General features: G+C 47.7%; 1 protein-coding gene across 1 annotated transcript in view; it reads left to right on the top strand.

Moving 5' to 3' along the window:
- wwc3 (WWC family member 3) overlaps positions 1-27,244 on the top strand; it is a 140,088-nt gene that overhangs the window by 100,697 nt on the left and 12,147 nt on the right. Inside the window, exons 5-14 of the mRNA XM_079507060.1 lie at positions 1,299-1,388; positions 3,777-4,068; positions 4,804-5,191; positions 9,723-9,843; positions 17,044-17,124; positions 18,360-18,446; positions 19,863-20,058; positions 22,479-22,637; positions 23,622-23,776; positions 24,265-24,415. Of these exons, the coding sequence (XP_079363186.1) occupies positions 1,299-1,388; positions 3,777-4,068; positions 4,804-5,191; positions 9,723-9,843; positions 17,044-17,124; positions 18,360-18,446; positions 19,863-20,058; positions 22,479-22,637; positions 23,622-23,776; positions 24,265-24,415 (1,720 nt within the window). The remainder of the gene's footprint in view (positions 1-1,298; positions 1,389-3,776; positions 4,069-4,803; positions 5,192-9,722; positions 9,844-17,043; positions 17,125-18,359; positions 18,447-19,862; positions 20,059-22,478; positions 22,638-23,621; positions 23,777-24,264; positions 24,416-27,244) is intronic.

Genomic DNA, 27,244 nt, shown 5'->3' with positions numbered 1-27,244 from the left:
TCACCATTAGCACACACCTCTCCGAGTGGAATAGTAAGAGAGTGGTGACACTAGTGTTGACTCCCATTGTAACAATGGAATGTGGAAGTGCTCATTCTATCTCAATGGGATAGTTCCAATGTTTGGAACTATCTATAGCCCATAGGCGCCCGCTTTGCGGCGAGATCGAAGCGTGTCGCCACTCTCCACTCGGACGCCTCCCACAGCCAGGTAGCCAATCACAGGTAGGCTGTCAGCCACACCAAAATAACTTCTAGAACTGGTTCCGTTCTTCATATTTAGTTTATATGACATCTGCATTTTCCAAACTGAATAGTGACACGCCCACTTTGGGTTTTTTGGTTCCCGTTCCGAACAAACTTTTAGGAATCTGAACCAATTAATTTGGTCCAAAATTAGCCTGGAAAAACAGATGTTTCTGTCAGTGGTTCTCAAACCTTTTCATGTCAATGACCATCAAAATGATGTATTTGGCCACAGATCCCCATCTGGAATTATGTTGTTCTTGTTCCAGGGACACACAAACAAAGATTTTAAAAAATGGCAGATCTACAAGATCATATCGCGGCACGAAGTGACGCTCTATGAGCTTTCATATCTGCTTTTTGAAATCTAACCCAATTGTCTTTGAACACTGACCACCATGAATCCTGTATTCTGTGTTACGATCAGCTTATCTGTGGAGGTAACTGGAAGTCCCTGCAGGGTGGAATCCTGGCGCCCTCATGCCCACATCCAGCCTGTTAGATGCAGACATTAAAACCTTAGTGATATGGAACTGATGCACCGCACTGGTACACACACACACACACACACACACACACACACACACACACACACACACACACACACACACACACACTGATGCACCACACTGGTACACAGAAGGCCCACACACACACACACACACACACACACACACACACACACACACACACACACACACACACACACAAACACACTGATGCACCACACTGGTACACAGAAGGCCCACACACACACACACACACACACACACACACACACACACACACACACACACAAACACACTGATGCACCACACTGGTACACAGAAGGCCCACACACACACACACACACACACACACACACACACACACACTGATGCACCGCACTGGTACACAGAAGGCACACACACACACACACACACACACACACACACACACACACACACACACACACACACACACACACACACACACACATCAGGAGAGAGAACGGAACAACAAGCTGATGTTTTTTAGTGATAGTGATCGTGTTGTTGTTTTTCCTCCTGACAGGATCCTCCTGCAGGAGAAGAGAAACATTCTTCTGAGGCAACTGGAGGAAGCAACGCGTATCACCACCTACCTTCACACACAGCTCAAGAGGTAACACTCTTCATCACCACCTACTTACACACACAGCTCAAGAGGTAACACTCTTCATCACCACCTACCTTCACACACAGCTCAAGAGGTAACACTCTTCATCACCACCTACCTTCACACACAGCTCAAGAGGTAACACTCTTCATCACCACCTACTTACACACACAGCTCAAGAGGTAACACTCTTCATCACCACCTACCTTCACACACAGCTCAAGAGGTAACACTCTTCATCACCACCTACCTTCACACACAGCTCAAGAGGTAACACTCTTCATCACCACCTACCTTCACACACAGCTCAAGAGGTAACACTCTTCATCACCACCTACTTACACACACACACAGCTCAAGAGGTAACACTCTTCATCACCACCTACCTTCACACACAGCTCAAGAGGTAACACTCTTCATCACCACCTACTTACACACACACACAGCTCAAGAGGTAACACTCTTCATCACCACCTACCTTCACACACAGCTCAAGAGGTAACACTCTTCATCACCACCTACTTACACACACACACAGCTCAAGAGGTAACACTCTTCATCACCACCTACCTTCACACACAGCTCAAGAGGTAACACTCTTCATCACCACCTACCTTCACACACAGCTCAAGAGGTAACACTCTTCATCACCACCTACCTTCACACACAGCTCAAGAGGTAACACTCTTCATCACCAGCTACCTTCACACACAGCTCAAGAGGTAACACTCTTCATCACCACCTACCTTCACACACAGCTCAAGAGGTAACACTCTTCATCACCACCTACCTTCACACACAGCTCAAGAGGTAACACTCTTCATCACCACCTACTTACACACACAGCTCAAGAGGTAACACTCTTCATCACCACCTACCTTCACACACAGCTCAAGAGGTAACACTCTTCATCACCAGCTACCTTCACACACAGCTCAAGAGGTAACACTCTTCATCACCACCTACCTTCACACACAGCTCAAGAGGTAACACTCTTCATCACCACCTACCTTCACACACAGCTCAAGAGGTAACACTCTTCATCACCACCTACCTTCACACACAGCTCAAGAGGTAACACTCTTCATCACCACCTACCTTCACACACAGCTCAAGAGGTAACACTCTTAACTGTGTTTTTGGCATTGGAAATTGGAACATTATGAATTACGTTTCTGTTTTGCTATTTCTTTATTTTTTAATGTATAAATATCTTTCAACATGGAAACCATTATGACAAAAATAATTGTGATTATCTCAAATAATTATGATTAGATGATTATTATGTAATAATTGTGACAACCCTAAGGTTGACTGGTCTGTCTCTCTGGTCTGTCTCTCTATACGATAACATGTCCTAATTTTAAAAAAATCCCTCCCTCCCTCCCTCTCCCTCTCTCTCCCTCTCTCCTCCCTCTCTCCCTCTCTCCTCCTCCCTCTCTCTCTCCTCCTCTCTCCCTCTCTCCTCCTCCCTCTCTCTCTCCTCCTCCCTCTCTCCCTCCTCCTCCCTCTCTCCCTCTCTCTCTCCTACTCCCTCTCTCTCTCTCTCTCTCCCTCTCTCCTCCTTCCTCTCTCTCTCCCTCTCTCCTCCTCCCTCTCTCTCTCCTCCTCCCTCTCTCCTCCTCCCTCTCTCCCTCTCTCTCTCCTACTCCCTCTCTCTCTCCCTCTCTCCTCCTCCCTCTCTCTCTCTCTCCCTCTCTCCTCCTCCCTCTCTCTCTCTCTCTCCCTCTCTCCTCCTCCCTCTCTCTCTCCTCCTCCCTCTCTCTCTCCTCCTCCCTCTCTCCCTCTCTCTCTCCTCCTCCCTCTCTCTCTCTCCTCCTCCCTCTCTCTCTCCTACTCCCTCTCTCTCTCTCTCTCTCTCCTCCTCCCTCTCTCCCTCTCTCTCTCCTCCCTCTCTCTCTCCTCCTCCCTCTCTCTCTCTCTCCTCTCTCTCTCCTCCCTCTCTCCTCCTCCTCCTCCTCCCTCTCCTCCTCCCTCTCTCTCTCTCCTCCCTCCCTCCCTCTCTCTCCCTCTCTCCTCCTTCCCTCCCTCACTCTCTCCTCCTCCCTCTCTCCTCTCTCTCTCTCCTCCCTCTCTCCTCCTCTCTCCCTCTCTCCTCCTCCCTCTCTCCTCCTCCCTCTCTCCTCTCTCTCTCTCCTCCCTCTCTCCTCCTCCCTCTCTCCTCCCTCTCTCCCTCTCTGTCTCCTCCTCCCTCTCTCCCTCTCTCCTTCCTCCCTCTCTCCTCCCTCTCTCCCTCTCTCTCTCCTCCTCTCTCTCTCCTCCTCCCTCTCTCCCTCTCTCTCTCCTCCCTCTCTCTCTCCTCCTCCCTCTCTCTTCTCCCCCCTCTCTCCTCCTCCCTCTCTCCCTCTCTCTCTCCTCCTCCCGCCCTCCCTCCCTCCCTCCCTCTCCCCCCAGCCTGTCGGCCAGCTCCCTGACCGTGTCGTCCAGTAGCAGCCGTGGCTCTCTGGCGTCCAGCCGAGGCTCGCTGGCGTCCAGCCGCGGCTCCTTGAGCTCCATCAGCTTCAGCGACATCTACGGCCCGCCGCAGTACGAGAGGCACGACCCCACCTCCTCCTCCGCCGCCACGGGAGACCTCCACGACCCCGCCCACCTGCGCTACCTGCTGCCCCCGGACGCCACGGGCCTCTCCCCGGGCGGGGGCTTCTGCCCCTCTGACCCCCTCCTCCTCGCCCAGGGAGGCATTAAGGTAGGCTGCCCTGATTCTTCATATCCATATGAGTGAAACCGCCGGGACTTAGTGCCCTTTGATTGATTGATTGATTGAAATATTTATTAACAGTTTGCAGAATTACAGTACATTTCAATCACAACTCAATACAAAGACTGTTAACTGTGAGTGGACGACCCAATTAAGCATTACACTTGTTTACAAGAGGGTCCACCATGTTACAAATAGACACTTCTATATAGTCAAAGAACAGAACAGGAATTCATCATAAAGGAGGTAAAAAGGGAAAAGAAACATATAGTGAGGGGAAAAAGGGGTGGGCGGTGGGGGGGGAGATTCAGATTTTACGGGGGCCAGTTTTGAATTGCAGACGTCTGTAGGTGCCCTTTGAGAGTGGTTTTGAAGGAGTCAAGGGATTCACATGTCTTAATGACTGTTGGTAGGGCGTTCCACATTTTGGTGGCATAGGAGCGAAAATAATTTAGTCCCTTGTTTGTGCCGAATCTGGGTTGTACATGGTTTGTTGCACTCCCTCTGGTGTTGTGGGTGTGGACTTCGTTAACATTAAGGAAGTATCTAGACAGGTACATGGGTATCTTGGTGGTGTATCGAATCTTGTGGACCAGACCCATTGCAAGATGATGTACTCTGTCATCGACCCTAAGCCATTCCAGCCTGTCAAAGTGGGCAGGGGTGACGTCAGACCTCTATTAAGTGTGATGAACTCTCTCTCTCTCTCTCGTCCGTCCACAGGCCAAGCGGTCTCACGACAACACGCCCCAGTCTCTGGCCTCTCTCTCGTCCCGCTCCTCCCTCTCGTCGCTGTCCCCGCCCAGCTCTCCCATGGACACGCCCTACCACTCCTCGGCCCCCCCGGACTGCCCCCTGGCCCAGATGACCGAGGAGTACATGGAGCTGGCGGGGGGCCGCGGCCTCCTGGAGGGGCTGCGGGGCCCCCAGGGGGGTGGTGGTGGGGCTCCTCCTCACCACCAGTCACCGGGGCCCTCGCTCCCCGGAGCCCCACCCCCACCGCCCGGCGGCGGGGAGGAGCTCGCCGGCGCCAACCTACACCAAGCAGAGGGCAAAGGTCACAGAGAGGGCGGCGGCAGCACCACCCCCCAGGGGGCGTTCACCTCTACGGGCAAGTACAACTCTCACTGTCACTATTAGAGCAGCGGTCCCCAAACGTATTGTTGCCGTCCTCCACCCCCCGTTACCTCCTGACCTAGCTGACACACCCCCAACGCTCACTCTCGTCAGCCAAAAGTGATACATTTTTAAATGATTATGGCAAATAATCACAGAATGTCACTGCACTGAGAGACATGCAGAGACAAGGTAGGTTTGTTTCCCTGCCCACACCCCTGTTTTTTTCTCTACAGGCTGGTGTTCGGGTGAATTTCACCTGCGTTTAGTGATATTGGGACCAGTGAAAAAATCCCATACACCGCTAGGGCATTAAGCAACTAGTCGACTAGTTTACTAGTCGAATCCACTAGTCGACCTTGTTGGTACTAGTTGACTAGTTGATAAGAACTTGTCCTGATTTTGTAGGCCTCAAGATCAGGTAGATTATAGTTATAGTCACCAGTGTACACCGTTTTTAAATGTACAAATATTTATTTCCCCCCAAAAATATTTTTTTTTACATAATAGGTAGTTAAACAACTAGTCGACTAGTAAACTAGGCAACTAGTCAACTAGTAAAAATGACTAGAAGTGAATGCCCTATAAACCCACAATTTCTTTCCTCTCACTGTACCATTCTTACATGTCCCAGGAATGGGTGGACCAAAAAGGATAAGTTCACAAATCCATGTTCACGACGGGTTGTGAGCTGGTTGATTATGCTATTCCTTTTATTTATTTTGTTGCAACATACAACAAAGTATACAAATCACACCCGTGTGAACTGAGTGGTGTAAGGTCTGTCTGACGTAATGAAATCATGTCTGACGTAATGAAATCACACCCGGATGTGATTTCACAACTGGCTTTTTTTGTGCAGAAAAAATGAGCATGGTTGCTACGGTCATCCAGTTCACCCGGGTGTGATTTAATTACGTCAGAAATTATTTTGAACATAGCAACCATGCTCATTTTTTCTGCACAAAAAAGCCAGTTGTAGGAGTGGTTTACACCACTCAATAGGAGTGGTTTACACCACTCAATAGGAGTGGTTTACACCACTCAATAGGAGTGGTTTACACCACTCAAAAAATAAATCAAATATGAAACATGTACATACATGGTTTCTGCCTCGTCAGCGACGACAACACATCCCGTTCATTCATGCGACAAGGAATGTTCTAGCAATCAGTGCATGTGAAAACTACAACCCTCACTTCCTGTTGTTATCCGCTACCCTCTGCGGTCGTGACATCCTCCCGTTTGTGTTCAGTGTTTTTCTGTAAAATAGACATTTTGACTTCATCAAAATATGAACCGTGTTCATGTAACGGCAGCAGTGCAGCTGCTTGTCCAAGAACAAATGCATTCTGGGACTTGTAGGAGAAGCCGGCGTTTGAAATGCGCACAAAGGGGAATTCCCCTCAATATGGTTTGCATCATAAATGTATGATGTGTTCTTTAGAATATGATAACCATCAGCAAATAAAACAATGAACAGGCTTTACTGTAGTGTAAATAAATACTGATGTCAAGACCCCCGAAATAGCTGTGTTTGGTGCAGGGCACAATGTGCTAGCCTGGCTAATAAGCCAGACTCAAATCACACTGTCGTGTGGTATTTGAGTCTGGAGATGATGTGTATGGATCTTGTTTCCCGGGGGGCGGGTTCAAACATTTTCTCTTTGACGCAATTAGTTTGAGGTACTGTCAGTCAAAGGTCTCAAGCATCGAATGTCACTGTACCAAAGCCCGCCCATATACCGTGTCCCGATTGGCCACACCAATTCTCTGGTGTAGGAAATGGGCGTACAATTGAGCCTCTCCAGACCGTAATCCGCCGGCAGGCAATTTTTTGAGTGGTGTAAACCACTCCTACAACTGGCTTTGTTAGTTTGTCTGTCTGTCTGTTCGTACCAAAAAATGAGCATGGTTGCTATGGTCACCCAGTTCACACGGGTGTGATTTCATTATGTCAGACATTACGTCAGACCACAGCTGATCAGTCTATATAAGACCTTACACCACTCAGTTCACACGGGTGTGATTTTTTTTTTTGCCAACGGCTGATTCGGTCTGGCTTATTAGCCAGGCTAACAATGTGCTGCCGAGGATAAATCAGACATGACGTTAACATTACAGTCAGACAGTACAATCTACACAGACAATAGACAAAGGTAGCTCCTATAGGTCTTATAGCCTTGTATTGAAGACAGTGTCCTGCTCAGGGACACTTGGACACTTCAGCCTAGGCTGAGGGGAGATTCAATGACCTTCTGATCACCAGACAGCCTCTCTACCCTGACTAAACTATAGGATTCTACGTCCTCCCGGTGGGGGCTCCCTGCCTCCTGCTGTCGTGTATCAGTAGGGTTCGATGTCCTCCCGGTGGGGGCTCCCTGTCTTCTGCTGTCGTGTATCAGTAGGATTCTACGTCCTCCCGGTGGGTGCTCCCTACGTCCTCCCGGTGGGGGCTCCCTGCCTCCTGCTGTCCTGTATCAGTAGGATTCTACGTCCTCCCGGTGGGAGCTCCTGCCTCCTCCCGGTGGGGGCTCCCTGCCTCCTGCTGTCGTGTATCAGTAGGATACAACATCAGTGACTGACAGCACACTATTTAGTGGTTGGGGAGGAATTAATTGGCATATTTACGACTAAATCAGGGTGAAAACGAGTTAAAATGAAAAGAAAGGGGGGGGGGGGGGGACATGGCCAGTGTGTGAATAATGGGCATTGGTGTTTAACCCATTTTGACCTGAGATCAGATTCTAAAAATGTCTTCTAAATCCTGACAGTTTTCTGAAAAAGCTATGTTTCTATGTCAGTCGTTCTTCGATTTTTCAAAAATAGCAGACCTACAAGCTCGTAGCGCGCCGGTGGCACGGTATGAGCTTGTAGATCTGCTATTTTTCAATAGCTAAAGCATAACATGATGCTAACACCAAAAAGGGTTCCCGCCCAAAATTGAAACCTGGAAAGCATCTTCCTTGTCATTTTAGATTTTACAAGAAAATTATTGATTTATTTATTTTTAACCATTAGTTCCCACCTGATGTTGTGTGGGAGTTCTGACTGGTCCAGACCGTACTGGATAACTGCTAGCTTGCATAATGTCTTGAGGCTAGGACTGAGGTCTAAGACATACAGGTCACCTGGCATGTTGTCTCCTCCAAAGAGGATGACACGATCTCCCACCATGCAGCAGCACATCCTAGACATCTGAGACGGGCCTTTCCCCCTGGGCTCAACCTTCTTCCAGGAGAAGGTCTCTGGATTTAATTTCCACATATCATTGAAGTACTGGTTATAATGCATGTAGCCTCCAAATATGTACAGCTCTCCATTGTAGGTAAAGGCTGAATGACCACAGCGTCCTTCTGGAAGAGTCTGTGTAGGTGTGCTCAGCCAAAGGTTGGTCTCTGTATCGTACACTCTGATGGTGTTGTACCATGTGTAACCATGCAGGGAGTTGTTGGCGTAGCCCCCAAATACAAACATCTTTGGCCCGATGATGGTGGCAGAGTATATACCAGGTGGAGTTCCTCTGGTGTTAATTAAAGACCAGACCATCGTGGCGGTGTCCAACTTGTACATGTCATTAGCGTATCTAGGGGTCCATCCTCCAAGAATATACATGACCTTCCCCACGACACAGGCTGAGTGGTGGCACCTCGCCTCTGGAACAGTTCCAGAAGCCTGCGGTTTGAACCATCTGCGGGCGTCGACATCAAATGCATAAAGGATGTTGCAGTTACCTGGGTTAGTACACCCTCCCCAGAGGTAGACAATGTCTTCAATCAGCACAGCTGTGTGGCCCTTACGCTCGGAGGGAACCTCAAGGTGAGGTTCTCCTGTTGCGGGTGTCACCGGAGTCAACTTCCTCCAGCACAAAGACACTGTGTCGAAGATGTTCACCTCAATCTGCTTTCCGTTAGCGTTTCCACCGAGTGAGTAAACGTTGTGTCCGAATGCAACAGCCTCGTTATGGTAAAGCTCTGGAGCTCCATCCAGATGTAGCGTCCAGCAGAACATTTCTCACACCGTAGATCAGGTCAGATTTATCACTTCTCACTCTGGAACACAATGCACTCCTTCTGCTACGCTCGCCGTCACTTATTGGTTCAGTGGTGCCAATGTCACGCAAAGCTTTGACCAATCGGCAAGGCCGATGAGTCAATCTAGGCCAATCTAGGAAGCCGATGACTGTTGATCTCCTAATATGGCAAATTGATCCCCAGCAGAATCACAGTCCGGACACGTTGTGCACAAAATATTATTAGTGTCGGCGGCCAAATTCATATCATGTCTGCAGGTCCTTTGACATGACAACGTTTTGAGAACCGCTGATATACAGCAGCAACATATTTATTTATTTATTTTTCGCAGAAAATGGTTAGGCTTTAGAAGATATACTATAGACTTGGCATCAGGTCTTGCTTTAAGAGACAGTGAGTGTTCCTGTGACCCCCCAGGAGGGACTCTGACTGAGGTGTAACTGTGTGTGTGTGCGTGTGCGTGTGCGTGTGCGTGTGCGTGTGTGTCTCCAGGAGTGACTTTGAGGTGTAACAGTGCCAACAGGAGTGGCAGGAGAGCGAGGAGAGTGTCCACGGGCGTGTCCGAGGACGCCCTGGCCACCGACAGCGGTGTGTTCGAGGCCTGGGGCCGGAGGTGAGTGAGTTTGTGCGTGCATGCGTGCGCACAAAACGCGGCATCCAGGCGTCTCTTCCGGGGTTTAAACAGCAGGTGGAAATGAAGCTCGACGCTCTATTGTTTTGAAAATACTAAATCTACAAGTCTACAATGTGGTTGGTTAAGTATGTTTTGTAATAATCTAAATCTATAAAGTACCTAGTACCGTATTCAAATAATTGTAGTTTAAAATTCAAGTATAATATTTGTTCATTGAAAAATTAACATACTCAAGTATAGTAATAGTACCTCGAATTGCACTTGAGTACAGTACTAAAGTAAATGCAATTACTTACTTTCTCTCCAAACATGCCTGCTACTCTCTCTCTGGAGTACTGGTGCCCTCTAGTGACAGAAGAGACAAACTGCAGTATCCATCCTTGTAACACAGTGCTGCACATTTTACAATGTAGGCATTTAGCAGACTCTTAATCCAGAGCGATTTACAGTAAGCAGGAACACATGGTAATACATCGAATACATAGAAATAGTCATCAAGAATCATAAGCAAGCTAAGAACCTAATATCTGTCTTAACAGTAGATTATCTGTACAGACAGTGAAGCTATGAGTACTATGTCTACATAAAAGGCTATGTAAATTACATACGTTTAGCCTTTGCATTTGCCTGTAAGATCGTCGAGGCTAGTGCAGGTGCTACGGAAAGTGTTACGGGCTAAAATGGAGTCTGAAGAGGTGAGTTTTCAGACTACGGCAGAAGATTGGGAGTGAGTCTGCAGTTCTGATTGCAATGGGAAATTCATTCCATAGTTTTGGAGCCAGAAGGGAGAACAGTTTGGGACGTGTGGAGCGTTGTCCCGTCGTTTTTAGTGAATGTTCTGCCAGCCTCCCTGTGTTGGCTGATATCAGGATATAGGATATAGGATCCAATCAGACTTTGAAGATATGGGGGTACCATACCTTTGGTTGCTCTGAAGATATGGGGGTACCATACCTTTGGTTGCTCTGAAGATATGGGGGTACCATACCTTTGGTTGCTCTGAAGATATGGGGGTACCATACCTTTGGTTGCTCTGAAGATATGGGAGTACCATACCTTTGGTTGCTCTGAAGATATGGGGGTACCATACCTTTGGTTGCTCTGAAGATATGGGGGTACCATACCTTTGGTTGCTCTGAAGATATGGGAGTACCATACCTTTTGGTTGCTCTGAAGATATGGGGGTACCATACCTTTGGTTGCTCTGAAGATATGGGGGTACCATACCTTTGGTTGCTCTGAAGATATGGGGGTACCATACCTTTGGTTGCTCTGAAGATATGGGGGTACCATACCTTTGGTTGCTCTGAAGATTTGGGAGTACCATACCTTTGGTTGCTCTGAAGATATGGGGGTACCATACCTTTGGTTGCTCTGAAGATATGGGGGTACCATACCTTTGGTTTCTCTCAAGATATGGGGGTACCATACCTTTGGTTGCTCTGAAGATATGGGAGTACCATACCTTTGGTTGCTCTCAAGATATAGGGGTACCATACCTTTGGTTGCTCTCAAGATATGGGGGTACCATACCTTTGGTTGCTCTGAAGATATGGGGGTACCATACCTTTGGTTGCTCTCAAGATATGGGGGTACAGTACCTTTGGTTGCTCTGAAGATATGGGGGTACCATACCTTTGGTTGCTCTCAAGATATGGGGGTACCATACCTTTGGTTGCTCTGAAGATATGGGAGTACCATACCTTTGGTTGCTCTGAAGATATGGGGGTACCATACCTTTGGTTGCTCTGAAGATTTGGGAGTACCATACCTTTGGTTGCTCTGAAGATATGGGGGTACCATACCTTTGGTTGCTCTGAAGATATGGGGGTACCATACCTTTGGTTTCTCTCAAGATATGGGGGTACCATACCTTTGGTTGCTCTGAAGATATGGGAGTACCATACCTTTGGTTGCTCTCAAGATATAGGGGTACCATACCTTTGGTTGCTCTCAAGATATGGGGGTACCATACCTTTGGTTGCTCTCAAGATATGGGGGTACCATACCTTTGGTTGCTCTGAAGATATGGGGGTACCATACCTTTGGTTGCTCTCCCGTCTGGTTCCACACGTCCCAGACTAGACTCTTCTCCTTTCTGGCTCCACACGTCCCAGACTAGACTCTTCTCCCTTCTGGCTCCACACGTCCCAGACTAGACTCTTCTCCCTTCTGGCTCCACACGTCCCAGACTAGACTCTTCTCCCTTCTGGCTCCACACGTCCCAGACTCTTCTCCCTTCTGGCTCCACACGTCCCAGACTAGACTCTTCTCCTTTCTGGCTCCACACGTCCCAGACTAGACTCTTCTCCCTTCTGGCTCCACACGTCCCAGACTAGACTCTTCTCCCTTCTGGCTCCACACGTCCCAGACTAGACTCTTCTCCCTTCTGGCTCAACACGTCCCAGACTAGACTCTTCTCTCTTCTGGCTCCACACGTCCCAGACTAGACTCTTCTCCCTTCTGGCTCCACACGTCCCAGACTAGACTCTTCTCCCTTCTGGCTCCACATGTCCCAGACTCTTCTCTCTTCTGGCTCCACACGTCCCAGACTAGACTCTTCTCCCTTCTGGCTCCACACGTCCCAGACTAGACTCTTCTCCCTTCTGGCTCCACACGTCCCAGACTAGACTCTTCTCCCTTCTGGCTCCACACGTCCCAGACTCTTCTCCCTTCTGGCTCCACACGTCCCAGACTAGACTCTTCTCCTTTCTGGCTCCACACGTCCCAGACTAGACTCTTCTCCCTTCTGGCTCCACACGTCCCAGACTAGACTCTTCTCCCTTCTGGCTCCACACGTCCCAGACTAGACTCTTCTCCCTTCTGGCTCAACACGTCCCAGACTAGACTCTTCTCTCTTCTGGCTCCACACGTCCCAGACTAGACTCTTCTCCCTTCTGGCTCCACACGTCCCAGACTAGACTCTTCTCCCTTCTGGCTCCACATGTCCCAGACTCTTCTCTCTTCTGGCTCCACACGTCCCAGACTAGACTCTTCTCCCTTCTGGCTCCACACGTCCCAGACTAGACTCTTCTCCCTTCTGGCTCCACACGTCCCAGACTCTTCTCTCTTCTGGCTCCACACGTCCCAGACTAGACTCTTCTCCCTTCTGGCTCCACACGTCCCAGACTAGACTCTTCTCCCTTCTGGCTCAGACTAGACTCTTCTCCTTTCTGGCTCCACACGTCCCAGACTAGACTCTTCTCTCTTCTGGCTCCACACGTCCCAGACTAGACTCTTCTCTCTTCTGGCTCCACACGTCCCAGACTAGACTCTTCTCTCTTCTGGCTCCACACGTCTCAGACTAGACTCTTCTCTCTTCTGGCTCCACACGTCCCAGACTAGACTCTTCTCTCTTCTGGCTCCACACGTCCCAGACTAGACTCTTCTCCCTTCTGGCTCCACACGTCCCAGACTAGACTCTTCTCTCTTCTGGCTCCACACGTCCCAGACTAGACTCTTCTCCCGTCTGGCTCCACACGTCCCAGACTAGACTCTTCTCCCTTCTGGCTCCACACGTCCCAGACTAGACTCTTCTCCCTTCTGGCTCCACACGTCCCAGACTCTTCTCCCTTCTGGCTCCACACGTCCCAGACTAGACTCTTCTCCCTTCTGGCTCCACACGTCCCAGACTAGACTCTTCTCTCTTCTGGCTCCACACGTCCCAGACTAGACTCTTCTCCCTTCTGGCTCCACACGTCCCAGACTAGACTCTTCTCCCTTCTGGCTCCACACGTCCCAGACTAGACTCTTCTCTCTTCTGGCTCCACACGTCCCAGACTAGACTGTTCTCCCTTCTGGCTCCACACGTCCCAGACTAGACTCTTCTCTCTTCTGGCTCCACACGTCCCAGACTAGACTCTTCTCTCTTCTGGCTCCACACGTCCCAGACTAGACTCTTCTCCCTTCTGGCTCCACACGTCCCAGACTAGACTCTTCTCCTTTCTGGCTCCACACGTCCCAGACTAGACTCTTCTCCCTTCTGGCTCCACACGTCCCAGACTAGACTCTTCTCCCTTCTGGCTCCACACGTCCCAGACTAGACTCTTCTCCCTTCTGGCTCCACACATCCCAGACTCTTCTCTCTTCTGGCTCCACACGTCCCAGACTAGACTCTTCTCCCTTCTGGCTCCACACGTCCCAGACTCTTCTCTCTTCTGGCTCCACACGTCCCAGACTAGACTCTTCTCCCTTCTGGCTCCACACGTCCCAGACTAGACTCTTCTCCCTTCTGGCTCCACACGTCCCAGACTCTTCTCCCTTCTGGCTCCACACGTCCCAGACTAGACTCTTCTCCCTTCTGGCTCCACACGTCCCAGACTCTTCTCCCGTCTGGCTCCACACGTCCCAGACTAGACTCTTCTCTCTTCTGGCTCCACACGACCCGGACTAGACTCTTCTCCCTTCTGGCTCCACACGTCCCAGACTCTTCTCCCTTCTGGCTCCACACGTCCCAGACTAGACTCTTCACTCTTCTGGCTCCACACGTCCCAGACTAGACTCTTCTCCCTTCTGGCTCCACACGTCCCAGACTAGACTCTTCTCTCTTCTGGCTCCACACGTCCCAGACTAGACTCTTCTCTCTTCTGGCTCCACACGTCCCAGACTAGACTCTTCTCCCTTCTGGCTCCACACGTCCCAGACTCTTCTCTCTTCTGGCTCCACACGTCCCAGACTCTTCTCCTTTCTGGCTCCACACGTCCCAGACTAGACTCTTCTCCTTTCTGGCTCCACACGTCCCAGACTAGACTCTTCTCTCTTCTGGCTCCACACGTCCCAGACTCTTCTCCCTTCTGGCTCCACACGTCCCAGACTAGACTCTTCTCCCTTCTGGCTCCACACGTCCCAGACTAGACTCTTCTCCCTTCAGGCTCCACACGTCCCAGACTAGACTCTTCTCTCTTCTGGCTCCACACGTCCCAGACTAGACTCTTCTCTCTTCTGTCTCCACACGTCCCAGACTAGACTCTTCTCCCTTCTGGCTCCACACGTCCCAGACTAGACTCTTCTCCCTTCTGGCTCCACACGTCCCAGACTAGACTCTTCTCCCTTCTGGCTCCACACGTCCCAGACTAGACTCTTCTCCCTTCTGGCTCCACACGTCCCAGACTAGACTCTTCTCTCTTCTGGCTCCACACGTCCCAGACTAGACTCTTCTCCCTTCTGGCTCCACACGTCCCAGACTAGACTCTTCTCCCTTCTGGCTCCACACGTCCCAGACTCTTCTCTCTTCTGGCTCCACACGTCCCAGACTAGACTCTTCTCCTGTCTGGCTCCACACGTCCCAGACTAGACTCTTCTCCCTTCTGGCTCCACACGTCCCAGACTAGACTCTTCTCCCTTCTGGCTCCACACGTCCCAGACTAGACTCTTCCCCTTTCTGGCTCCACACGTCCCAGACTAGACTCTTCTCCCTTCTGGCTCAGACTAGACTCTTCTCTCTTCTGGCTCCACACGTCCCAGACTCTTCTCTCTTCTGGCTCCACACGTCCCAGACTAGACTCTTCTCCCTTCTGGCTCCACACGTCCCAGACTAGACTCTTCTCTCTTCTGGCTCCACACGTCCCAGACTAGACTCTTCTCCCTTCTGGCTCCACACGTCCCAGACTCTTCTCCCTTCTGGCTCCACACGTCCCAGACTAGACTCTTCTCCCTTCTGGCTCCACACGTCCCAGACTAGACTCTTCTCTCTTCTGGCTCCACACGTCCCAGACTAGACTCTTCTCTCTTCTGGCTCCACACGTCCCAGACTAGACTCTTCTCTCTTCTGGCTCCACACGTCCCAGACTAGACTCTTCTCTCTTCTGGCTCCACATGTCCCAGACTAGACTCTTCTCCCTTCTGGCTCCACACGTCCCAGACTCTTCTCTCTTCTGGCTCCACATGTCCCAGACTAGACTCTTCTCCCTTCTGGCTCCACACGTCCCAGACTAGACTCTTCTCCCTTCTGGCTCCACACGTCCCAGACTAGACTCTTCTCCTTTCTGGCTCCACACGTCTCAGACTAGACTCTTCTCTCTTCTGGCTCCACACGTCCCAGACTAGACTCTTCTCTCTTCTGGCTCCACACGTCCCAGACTAGACTCTTCTCTCTTCTGGCTCCACACGTCCCAGACTAGACTCTTCTCTCTTCTGGCTCCACACGTCCCAGACTAGACTCTTCTCCCTTCTGGCTCCACACGTCCCAGACTAGACTCTTCTCTCTTCTGGCTCCACACGTCCCAGACTAGACTCTTCTCCTTTCTGGCTCCACACGTCCCAGACTAGACTCTTCTCCTTTCTGGCTCCACACGTCTCAGACTAGACTCTTCTCCCTTCTGGCTCCACACGTCCCAGACTAGACTCTTCTCTCTTCTGGCTCCACACGTCCCAGACTAGACTCTTCTCCCTTCTGGCTCCACACGTCCCAGACTAGACTCTTCTCCTTTCTGGCTCCACACGTCCCAGACTAGACTCTTCTCCTTTCTGGCTCCACACGTCCCAGACTAGACTCTTCTCCCTTCTGGCTCCACACGTCCCAGAAAAAGTGTCTGCTAAATGCCTTGTTCAATTGAAAATTGTGAAGTCCTTACACACCGGGAGAATGACGCATAAACGATACGCAACTGTGTCTGCGAAATATTGCGTATCAAAGCTGTATCAACATATCGTTGATGTCTCATTCAGACAGGTTCGTACGATGTATTTTAAAAAAAGTAGTTGTCCCTGCTTCATCTAGATCAGCTAAGAGGTCCCTGCTTCATCTACCTTCAGGGGTGGGCAACGTTGACAATGGAGAGGGCCACCATATTTCCACACTCACTCCAGAGGGCCACCATATTTCCACACTCACTCCAGAGGGCCACCATATTTCCACACTCACTCCAGAGGGCCACCATATTTCCACACTCACTCCAGAGGGCCACATTGCATATTACTGTCGTAGCAAAAATAGCCGATCTACAAGCTCAAAACGTGTCTCAGTGCAACGCGTTTTGAGCTTAAAGATCAGCAAATATTAACCTGCGGGCCGCATTAAGTGATGGTGGGGGCCGCATGTGGCCCCCGGGCCGCCAGTTGCCCATGTATGAGCTAAGCTAAGAGTCCCTTGGCCTGAACAGCGTTGAACACCCCTGCCTGCTGTAGGATGTAAGCGGTTCATGTATTGTTGTGTTGTTAACGCTGTCTGTTCTCTTTTAGAGCGGAGGAGTCTGAGGAGATGTCCTACATGAAGGACCTGACGCCTGCCAGCGAGGCTGTTCAGATACAGCTGGGATTACTGTGAGTACACAACTAATACAATACCATGATTACTGTGAGTACACAACTAATACAATACCATGATTACTGTGAGTACACAACTAATACAATACCATGATTACTGTGAGTACACAACTAATACTGGTACATGATTACTGAGTACACAACTAATACTGGTACATGATTACTGAGTACACAACTAATACAATACTATGATTACTGTGAGTACACAACTAATACTGGTACATGATTACTGAGTACACAACTAATACAATACTATGATTACTGTGAGTACACAACTAATACTGGTACATGATTACTGAGTACACAACTAATACAATACCATGTCCATGATTACTGTGAGTACACAACTAATACAATACCATGATTACTGTGAGTACACAACTAATACAATACCATGATTACTGTGAGTACACAACTAATACAATACCATGATTACTGTGAGTACACAATTAATACAATACCATGATTACTGTGAGTACACAACTAATACAATACCATGATTACTGTGAGTACACAACTAATACAATACCATGATTACTGTGAGTACACAACTAATACAATACCATGATTACTGTGAGTACACAACTAATACAATACCAGGATTACTGTGAATACACAACTAATACAATACCAGGATTACTGTGAGTACACACAGTAAAGTACCCCTGGACTTGCGTCACGGCACCCTAGGGTGCTACGGAACCCACTTTGAGAAACCCTGTTCTACATGTTACCCATGGGGCATGGTACCATGTTCTAATCTACATGATACCCATGGTACCATGGGTACATTTTAATCAACCTTAGAAGAGAGTGAGAATAAATAATAATGTCAACAATAGTGTACTGTTTAATCAAGGAGAGAACAGGACCACATGAAGACATCAGTATAGCTGTATGTATAGCTAATACATTGTTCAGAGCTACAGTAGGAAATACTGTAACTATTACCATGGTTTGTTTGAAACTGAATTGTGAATAAACCATAGACCATAGACCAAACCAGACGTGTCGCCAAAAAGACTACTAAAATGAGCTTGAACTTCAGCATACGAGTGTTTGGTGAATTAAACGTAAAACGTAAGAATGAACTATTTGATATTTGCTGTGATTTGTAGTGTACAGATACAACACCAGATAACTCTTTAGGAAGCAGTGATTTGATATTTGCTGTGGTTTGTGGTGTACAGATATGACTCCAGATAACTCTCTATTTGCTGTGATTTGTACAGATATGACTCCAGCTCTCAGTCGCTGCTCCTTCATCTGCTCCAACTCAAACATCTGAACAAGGCTGTGGTCAGAGACGGCTACAAAGTGTGAGTTACTCATTTACCGTACACTGTACAACTGACCTCACACAGCTAAACTAACCACAGTTTAGCAGCTGAATATTCTGCTATAAGTGCACCTTTTCAATGTCCGAAATAAACCCTGATCGGAAAATAAATATGTTTTTGCTTCAAGAGAGAGACTTTAAGAGAGGTTTAAGTCGAGCACTTTGATGTTGTCTGTTTAAACTTTAGTTTTTTTCAACCAAGGTTCATGTTTTAGGTTGTTATTAGAGAAAGTAAAAGATGAGTGTTAATTTTTTTCCGTTTGCTGCTTTCTTTCGTTTTAGGGATTTTAGCTGTTTTTGACAGGGGGGCGGGGGCATTCGAGCATGGGGCTAAATAAATATGTATTTTTTTACAAAAAATTATAGCGATTTATTTTTTTATTATTTACTATAGTCCTACTAGACCCCAAGAAATTACATCTGGCCACAAAAGATCACATGATCTACTGAACGTGAACGTAGCCTACTGGGGGGAAGCCACACTGTGTGTCATAGGCTCAATATGCAGTTTGACACATTCAGTAGATCCCGTGATCTTTTGTGGCCAGATGTAATTTCCTGGAGTCTAGTAGGACTATAGTAAATAATAAAAAAGAGAAATCGCTATAACATTTTGTAAAGAAATACATATTTAGCCCCATGCTCGAATGCCCCCGCCCCCCTGTCAAAAACAGCTAAAATCCCTAAAACGAAAGAAAGCAGCAAATGAAAAAAAAACTCACCTTTTACTTTCTCTAATAACAACCTAAAACATGAACCTTGGTTGAAAAAAACTAAAGTTGTCCTTTAAAGCTACAGTAGTAGTAGTAGTATGTTCAACGTTTTGAATGTAGTAATGTTCAGCAACTACAGACTAAAGACAATACATATTGTCATGGAAAAAAAACGAGAATCGTGATCTCAATTCTTGTGGAGGAAAATCGAGATTCATATTATTTGAGCAAGAATCATGAAGCACTAATTTCAAGCTTGTAGATCTGCTGCTTTTGCCGAGCAACACCGTCGTGCTGCCAAACCCATTCTGGGTGGGTTTTATGGATTTTGTTATACTTTAGCTCTTGAAAAATAGCAGATCTACAAGCTCATAAAGCTTGTAGATCTGCTATTTTTTTTAAATCGTGAAAATGTCACACAAATCTTTGAATGTATATTCTTTCACAGCGAACGTTTTTAACACAACTCTTTGCTTCTGGGGGGTCCCTGGAACAATTTTCAGATGCGGGCCGATTACATATCATTTTTGGGGGTCCTTAACATGAAATATTGAGCACCACTGATATAGAAACATGGGTATTTCAGAAAACTGTCAGGATTTAGAAGACATTTTTTTAATTTCAACGTCAGGCCTAAATGGGTTAAGCTTGACCGGCGTGTGCGATGCGTGTTCCTTCTCCAGGTACGTGAAGGTGCACCTGATTCCACTGGACGCCGGCCGGGCCTGCGCCTTCTACTGCTGCAAGGCCCTGGAGCCCACGCCTCTCATGAGCTTCAACGAGGGCTTCCGGATCCCCGTCCCGCCCGGGGCGCTGGCCGCTTGCGCCCTGCAGCTGTCCCTGTGCTCGCTGGGGCCCCAGGCCCAGGAGGAGCTACTGGTACGTTCTGGTCTGGTCTGTTTGGTCTCGCGTAGCCACACAACTATTCCACAACTATCTCCGAATGCTATAGAGCGTCGCAGTCCCGCCCCCTTTCATGACGACGCCAGGCCCAGGAAATAATTCCCGATGCATTTTCCTCATAGACATTTTAAAAAGTATTTATTTAAAGACCTTTTAAGCGTCGTAGGAAGCCAACTCGAGTTGTGACAACTCATGACAATAAACACAATATTTTGGACCAAACACATAATTACAAAAAAGAAAAACAAGAAAGTGTTGTAACCTGCCGTTTTCTTCTTCTTTCTAATTATTTGTTCGGGCCGAAACATTGTGTTTGTTGTCATGATTTGTCACAACTCGAGTTGGCTTTGTACGAGGCTTAGAAGGTCTTTAAATAAATATTCTTTGAAATGTCTATAAGGAAAATGAACGGGGAATCATTTCCTGGGCCCTGGTAGGGGGCGGGACTGCGATGCTCTATAGAGCGCCAAAGTCCTGACGTCACTCGCTCATCCCCTGGTTCACGGAAGTAACTTCTCTATGGAGAATAACATGGGGTCCTCTTAAAATCGTTTCATATAAGCGTTGTGGTCCAAAAATAAACAAGCTGTCTCTGCGTAATTGTCAGGGAGGTGCCTCTGTATCGTTTGCGACTGTCAGTCACTCACATATGATACAGTCTGTTTCTAGCGAAAATGTAACTAATTCAGTAGCAGTAACAATAGCATTTTCTCTCAGTCAGTTGATTCTTCATATCCTAATCCATGAGTGAAACGGCCGGGATGACATGTTTATTTTTCAAACACAGTTCTTATATGAGGCGATCTAAAATCCCCCTATGGGGATTACAATGCAAATAGAAATTACATGAACCTGCGGATTTGCTGGAACTACACCTCCCGAAATCCGAGCAGGGAAGCTGCCAATTTCGGTTCACTATTTTAAAGATATTTAAAAATATCTTTACATTTTATTTTTTTAATTTCCATTTCTGCTAAGCAGCAAGCTATATATCCGTCGATGATTTCGATTTAGGCAAAGGAGTGGTTTTTGTGCAAAACTAATGCTTGCAATGGATTCAGAATCTTGAAAACCCCCTAGTTTGACACGTCACATGCTACTTAAAGTATAATGACATTTGGAGTTTTTTGCCCTATATTGGTTGATAATGGTACCCCAACTTTCAGCAGCTGTCACAAAGTTTCCCAAGGGAGTTGGGTTGGAACAAATTTTTCTGTGATAGTAGACACCTTTATGAACACATCTGTGAAGAAAGCTAGTGGTAAGCTTTTTTTTTGCAGATTTGCCACAACTTAAGCTAACTTTACCTAACTAGTAGCATAGACGGAAGTATTTGAAAACTGCGAGAGGCAACTGTCTGGCAACGTGAGACTATGTTGTGTTCAACCTCTGAACTGTTGGATCATTCTAGTAACAGTTTGACGGCCGAGAATTGTTTACTCCAGTGTTCCGATGCTGCGTAATACGACATCCCCGCTATTTGTTTTATGTGTCTAAATCGCATCGCATTAATAATAATAAAAAAGTCCGCCTCTGCCGCGCAGCAGAGGGAGTTAGCTTTGTGTGCTGATGACGAAACCGGAAATCAAAACTTATGCTGGGCTGCTAGGGCTTCTGGGAAATTGAGCCCAATGCAAGTGGACGGGGGGTTGGTTTGGACTACAACTTGCTCTGCACTTTGGTTTCGTTTCGCATTGTCATGGCCGCTGGTGCATCTGATCATAACAAGACGAACGACCATTTTTTACCCGATTTTCACGGATCAAACGCCCAAATACTTCAGCGTATGCTCCAAAGGTAATAAAACAATCCAGGCAGCGTAGGATATTTGATTCAAAGGCGGGTTCCGCGGGGTATGGCGTCAAACTGTTAACATTCTGTGAGGATACAAGCCGGGGGGATATTGTGAAGGCGCTGTGAGGGCCAAATGTCCCCACAAAGTATAGATATTGTGAAGGCGCTGTGAGGGCCAAATGTCCCCACAAAGTATAGATATTGTGAAGGCGCTGTGAGGGCCAAATGTCCCCACAAAGTATAGATATTGTGAAGGCGCTGTGAGGGCCAAAACGTCTATCTCCTCACAAGTAAATGGTAAATGGTGCATTTATATAGCACCTTTATCCAAGGCGCTTTACATAGATGTGCATTACATTCACCCATTCACACACACATTCATACACCGATGGCGGAAACCATGCAAGGCACCAACCTGCACATCAGGAGCAATTAGGGGTTCAGTGTCTTGCTCAAGGACACTTCGACACTAACTCTGGGGGAGCCCGGGTTCGAACTGGCAACTTGCGGTTACCATCCAGCCACTCTACCCCGCCCTGAGCCACCGCCGACCGTATAGTAATTACAACCTTGTGTGCGTGCGTGTGCGTGCGTGCGTGCAGGGCACAGCCCAGGTGAGCCTGGCGGACTGTGATGGCGGTACAGAGATGGCGTTCTGTTGGCTGCGGGTGCAGGCGCCAGGCGGCTCAGAACTACAACACCGCAGACACCACGCAGACAGCCAGGAGGAGCAGCAGCAACGCAGACCCTCCACCACCATGGTAAGTTCATCACGCAGACACCACACAGACAGCCAGGAGGAGCAGCAGCAACGCAGACCCTCCACCACCATGGTAAGTTCATCACGCAGACATCACGCAGACAGCCAGGAGGAGCAGCACAGACCCTCTACCACCATGGTAAGTTCATCACGCAGACACCACGCAGACAGCCAGGAGGAGCAGCAGCAACGCAGACCCTCCACCACCATGGTAAGTTCATCACGCAGACATCACGCAGACAGCCAGGAGGAGCAGCACAGACCCTCCACCACCATGGTAAGTTCATCACGCAGACACCACGCAGACAGCCAGGAGGAGCAGCAGCAACGCAGACCCTCCACCACCATGGTACTGGACCATGGTACTGGACCATGGTACTGGACCAGGGTACTGGACCAGGGTACTGGACCATGGTACTGGACCATGGTACTGGACCATGGTCCAGTACCATGGTACTGGACCAGGGTACTGGACCAGGGTACTGGACCATGGTTGTTTTTGGCAGCACATTTCTATGTTAGTTTAGTCATATATAGTCTTTGGAATGAAACTTGATTTAGTTTTAGTCACATTTTATTCACCTGGAATGTTTTAGCGTTAACAGGTTTAATGCCGACAATCTACGGCCGTCTTTCGGGCTAGACTGCCTATGTTTAGAGTTACCTTTGAACAGCCACTGCACCGACCGCTGAGTTGGTTAAAGTTACCTTTGAACAGCCACTGCACCGACCGCTGAGTTGGTTAGAGTTACCTTTGAACAGCCACTGCACCGACCGCTGAGTTGGTTAGAGTTACCTTTGAACAGCCACTGCACCACCCGCTGAGTTGGTTAGAGTTACCTTTGAACAGCCACTGCACCGACAGGCTGCATGAACAGCGCTCGAGCGCTCGGTTTCTGCTCCCTCAATATCGTAACTCTTCTATTAGATGGCTCTGACCCGGCGGTGACAGTGCTGTGTGTTTTTTTCCCCTGGCCCGCCGCAGGACGCTGTGTGTGCCTTGCTGTCCCGTGCCACCACCTCCTCCACCAGCACCTCCACCCAGGAGGAGGGAGGAGGAGGAGGCAGAGCGTTCCACATGATGCAGGCTCTGGACAACAACAACAAGAAGGAGGAGGCCTGCGAGGCGGCGTCCGAGAGGTAAAGAAAAATAGCAGAAAAATAGCAGATCTACAAGCTCATAGCGCGCCACCGAGTGGCGCGCTATGAGCTTGTAGGTCTGCTATTTTTGAAAAAAAGTGAAAATAAAATTTAAAAATAAATTCTTTTTTTTTGAAAATAATTTGGGGACCCTCCAAAATAATTTGGCGACCCCCCGAGGGGTCGCGACCCACGGGTTGAGAACCCCTGACTTATACCATCTCTATGCCTATTAGTTTTCGGGCAAACTAACCATGGAGCGTCAATGCACGTTTGCATAGTTGTTTACTGTAGTAATACAAACGTGTGTGTGTGTGCGTGTGTGTGTGTGTGTGTGTGTGTGTGTGTGTGTGTGTGTGTGTGTGTGTGTGTGTGTGTGTGTGTGTGTGTGTGTGTGTGTGTGTGTGTGTGTGTGTGTGTGTGTGTGTGTGTGTGTGTGTGTGTGTGCGTGCGTGCGTGCGTGCGTGCGTGCATGCGTGTGTGTGTAGGAGCTGGCAGGCAGAGTCAGTAGACAGTGGCTGCAGCAACAGCGCAGCATTCGTCATGGCCTGTCCAGACAGCCTGCTCTGCACGGAGGGTGTCTGTGTCAACACCGGGGGGCGCTGTGGTCAACCGGCCAGCAAACCCCCAACGTTAAAGGTAAGAGAAATCATGGATTCAAAGTTCTCGGTTCTCGATTCCATAGAAGTCACCATGTCTTCTATAGAAGTGGTTCCCAAACTTCAACGTGAAGGACCCCCACTCATTAGGAGGACCCCCACTCATTAGCCCGCGGAGGACCCCCATTTGAAAAGACATGCCATGCAGGGACACCCTAAGAGGTTTTTACGGCTCTAGCAGTGATTCTCAACCCGTTTAATTTCAAGGACTTTTAAAGGGGAAAACCACCATTTTCAACATTTTGCTATGTCATTAATATACCTTAGAGCTGTTGTGTGGAAATAATAAAAAAAAGTCCCCCCATTCTGTGTTTCCTAGAACTGTAATTATGAAAGAAATCATTAACATGGTGAAACACATCTTGATGACATCATCAAGATGTGATTCACCATGTTAATGATTTTTTTCAGACCTCTAGTTCTAGGAAACACAGAATGGGGGGACTTTTTTATTATTTCCACACAACAGCGCTAAGGTATATTAATGACAGTAAAATGTTGAAAATGAGTGGTATGCCCCTTTAATGGCATTTCTGTCTCTGGGACCCCAATTTATATTGTACCCCAATGTTAATTTAACTCTGAGAGTGTACAAATGGAACCAAATGGACTCATTAGGGTCCATTTGGTTACATTTGTACACTCTCAGAGTTACAGACCCACAATGGTCCATTTGGTTCATGATTTAGCTGGGTACCCCCTGGAACTCCCTCAAGGACCCCTGGGGGTCCCCGGACCCCGCGTTGGGAACCACTGCTCTAGGGTAACTGCCTCTACTGGTTTCAACCATGTATCTGTCATGCACCGCCTGTTGATATATTTCACTCTAATGATGGAAATGAAAGAAAATCCACGATAAAGAATTCCACCCACTTATTCACACCCTTAACCCATTTAGGCCTGACGTTGAAATTTAAAAAAAATCATCACAGTTTTCTGAAATACCTATATTTCTATTTCTATGAGTGGTGCTCAATATTTCATGTCAAGGACCCCCAGAATTATCTGTATTTGGCCGCGGACCCCCATCTGAAAATATGGAAGCAGCGATTTGAGTAAAAACGTTCGCTCTGAAAGAATATATATTCAAAGATTAGTGCCACATTTTCACGATTTTTCTAAAATAGCAGACCTACAAGCTATTTTTCAATAGCTAAAGTATAACATAATGCTTAAAACACCAAAGGGGGTTCCCGCCCAGAATGGGTTAAAACCTGTAATGTGACAATAACGTTGAGCTGAGTCGAGGTGCTGAACACATTTTAGTCCTGAGGCCCATTCTACAACATGTCTTGTAAATCCTGACAGTTTTCTAAAATATAAACCTATGTTCCCATGCAGCACGTCAGCTGGTTCTCTAAAATAAAAACCTATGTTCCCATGCAGCACGTCAGCTGGTTCTAAAATAAAAACCTATGTTCCCATGCAGCACGTCAGCTGGTTCTCTAAAATAAAAACCTATGTTCCCATGCAGCACGTCAGCTGGTTCTAAAATAAAAACCTATGTTCCCATGCAGCACGTCAGCTGGTTCTCTAAAATAAAAACCTATGTTCCCATGCAGCACGTCAGCTGGTTCTCAAATAAAAACCTATGTTCCCATGCAGCACGTCAGCTGGTTCTCTAAAATAAAAACCTATGTTCCCATGCAGCACGGCAGCTGGTTCTCTAAAATAAAAACCTATGTTCCCATGCAGCACGTCAGCTGGTTCTAAAATAAAAACCTATGTTCCCATGCAGCACGTCAGCTGGTTCTCTAAAATAAAAACCTATGTTCCCATGCAGCACGTCAGCTGGTTCTCAAATAAAAACCTATGTTCCCATGCAGCACGTCAGCTGGTTCTCTAAAATAAAAACCTATGTTCCCATGCAGCACGGCAGCTGGTTCTCTAAAATAAAAACCTATGTTCCCATGCAGCACGTCAGCTGGTTCTCTAAAATAAAAACCTATGTTCCCATGCAGCACGTCAGCTGGTTCTAAAATAAAAACCTATGTTCCCATGCAGCACGTCAGCTGGTTCTAAAATAAAAACCTATGTTCCCATGCAGCACGTCAGCTGGTTCTCTAAAATAAAAACCTATGTTCCCATGCAGCACGGCAGCTGGTTCTCTAAAATAAAAACCTATGTTCCCATGCAGTACGTCAGCTGGTTCTAAAATAAAAACCTATGTTCCCATGCAGCACGTCAGCTGGTTCTAAAATAAAAACCTATGTTCCCATGCAGTACGTCAGCTGGTTCTAAAATAAAAACCTATGTTCCCATGCAGCACGTCAGCTGGTTCTAAAATAAAAACCTATGTTCCCATGCAGCACGTCAGCTGGTTCTCTAAAATAAAAACCTATGTTCCCATGCAGCGCGTCAGCTGGTTCTCTAAAATAAAAACCTATGTTCCCATGCAGCACGTCAGCTGGTTCTAAAATAAAACCCTATGTTCCCATGCAGCACGTCAGCTGGTTCTCTAAAATAAAAACCTATGTTCCCATGCAGCATGTCAGCTGGTTCTCTAAAATAAAACCCTATGTTCCCATGCAGCACGTCAGCTGGTTCTCTAAAATAAAAACCTATGTTCCCATGCAGCACGTCAGCTGGTTCTCTAAAATAAAACCCTATGTTCCCATGCAGCACGTCAGCTGGTTCTCTAAAATAAAAACCTATGTTCCCATGCAGCACGTCAGCTGGTTCTCTAAAATAAAAACCTATGTTCCCATGCAGCACGTCAGCTGGTTCTCTAAAATAAAAACCTATGTTCCCATGCAGCACGTCAGCTGGTTCTAAAATAAAAACCTATGTTCCCATGCAGCACGTCAGC

This window comes from Electrona antarctica (genome assembly GCF_951216825.1).
Source record: "Electrona antarctica genome assembly, chromosome: 7".
NCBI lineage: Eukaryota > Metazoa > Chordata > Actinopteri > Myctophiformes > Myctophidae > Electrona > Electrona antarctica.
This window is presented reverse-complemented; position numbering and strand designations above follow the sequence as displayed.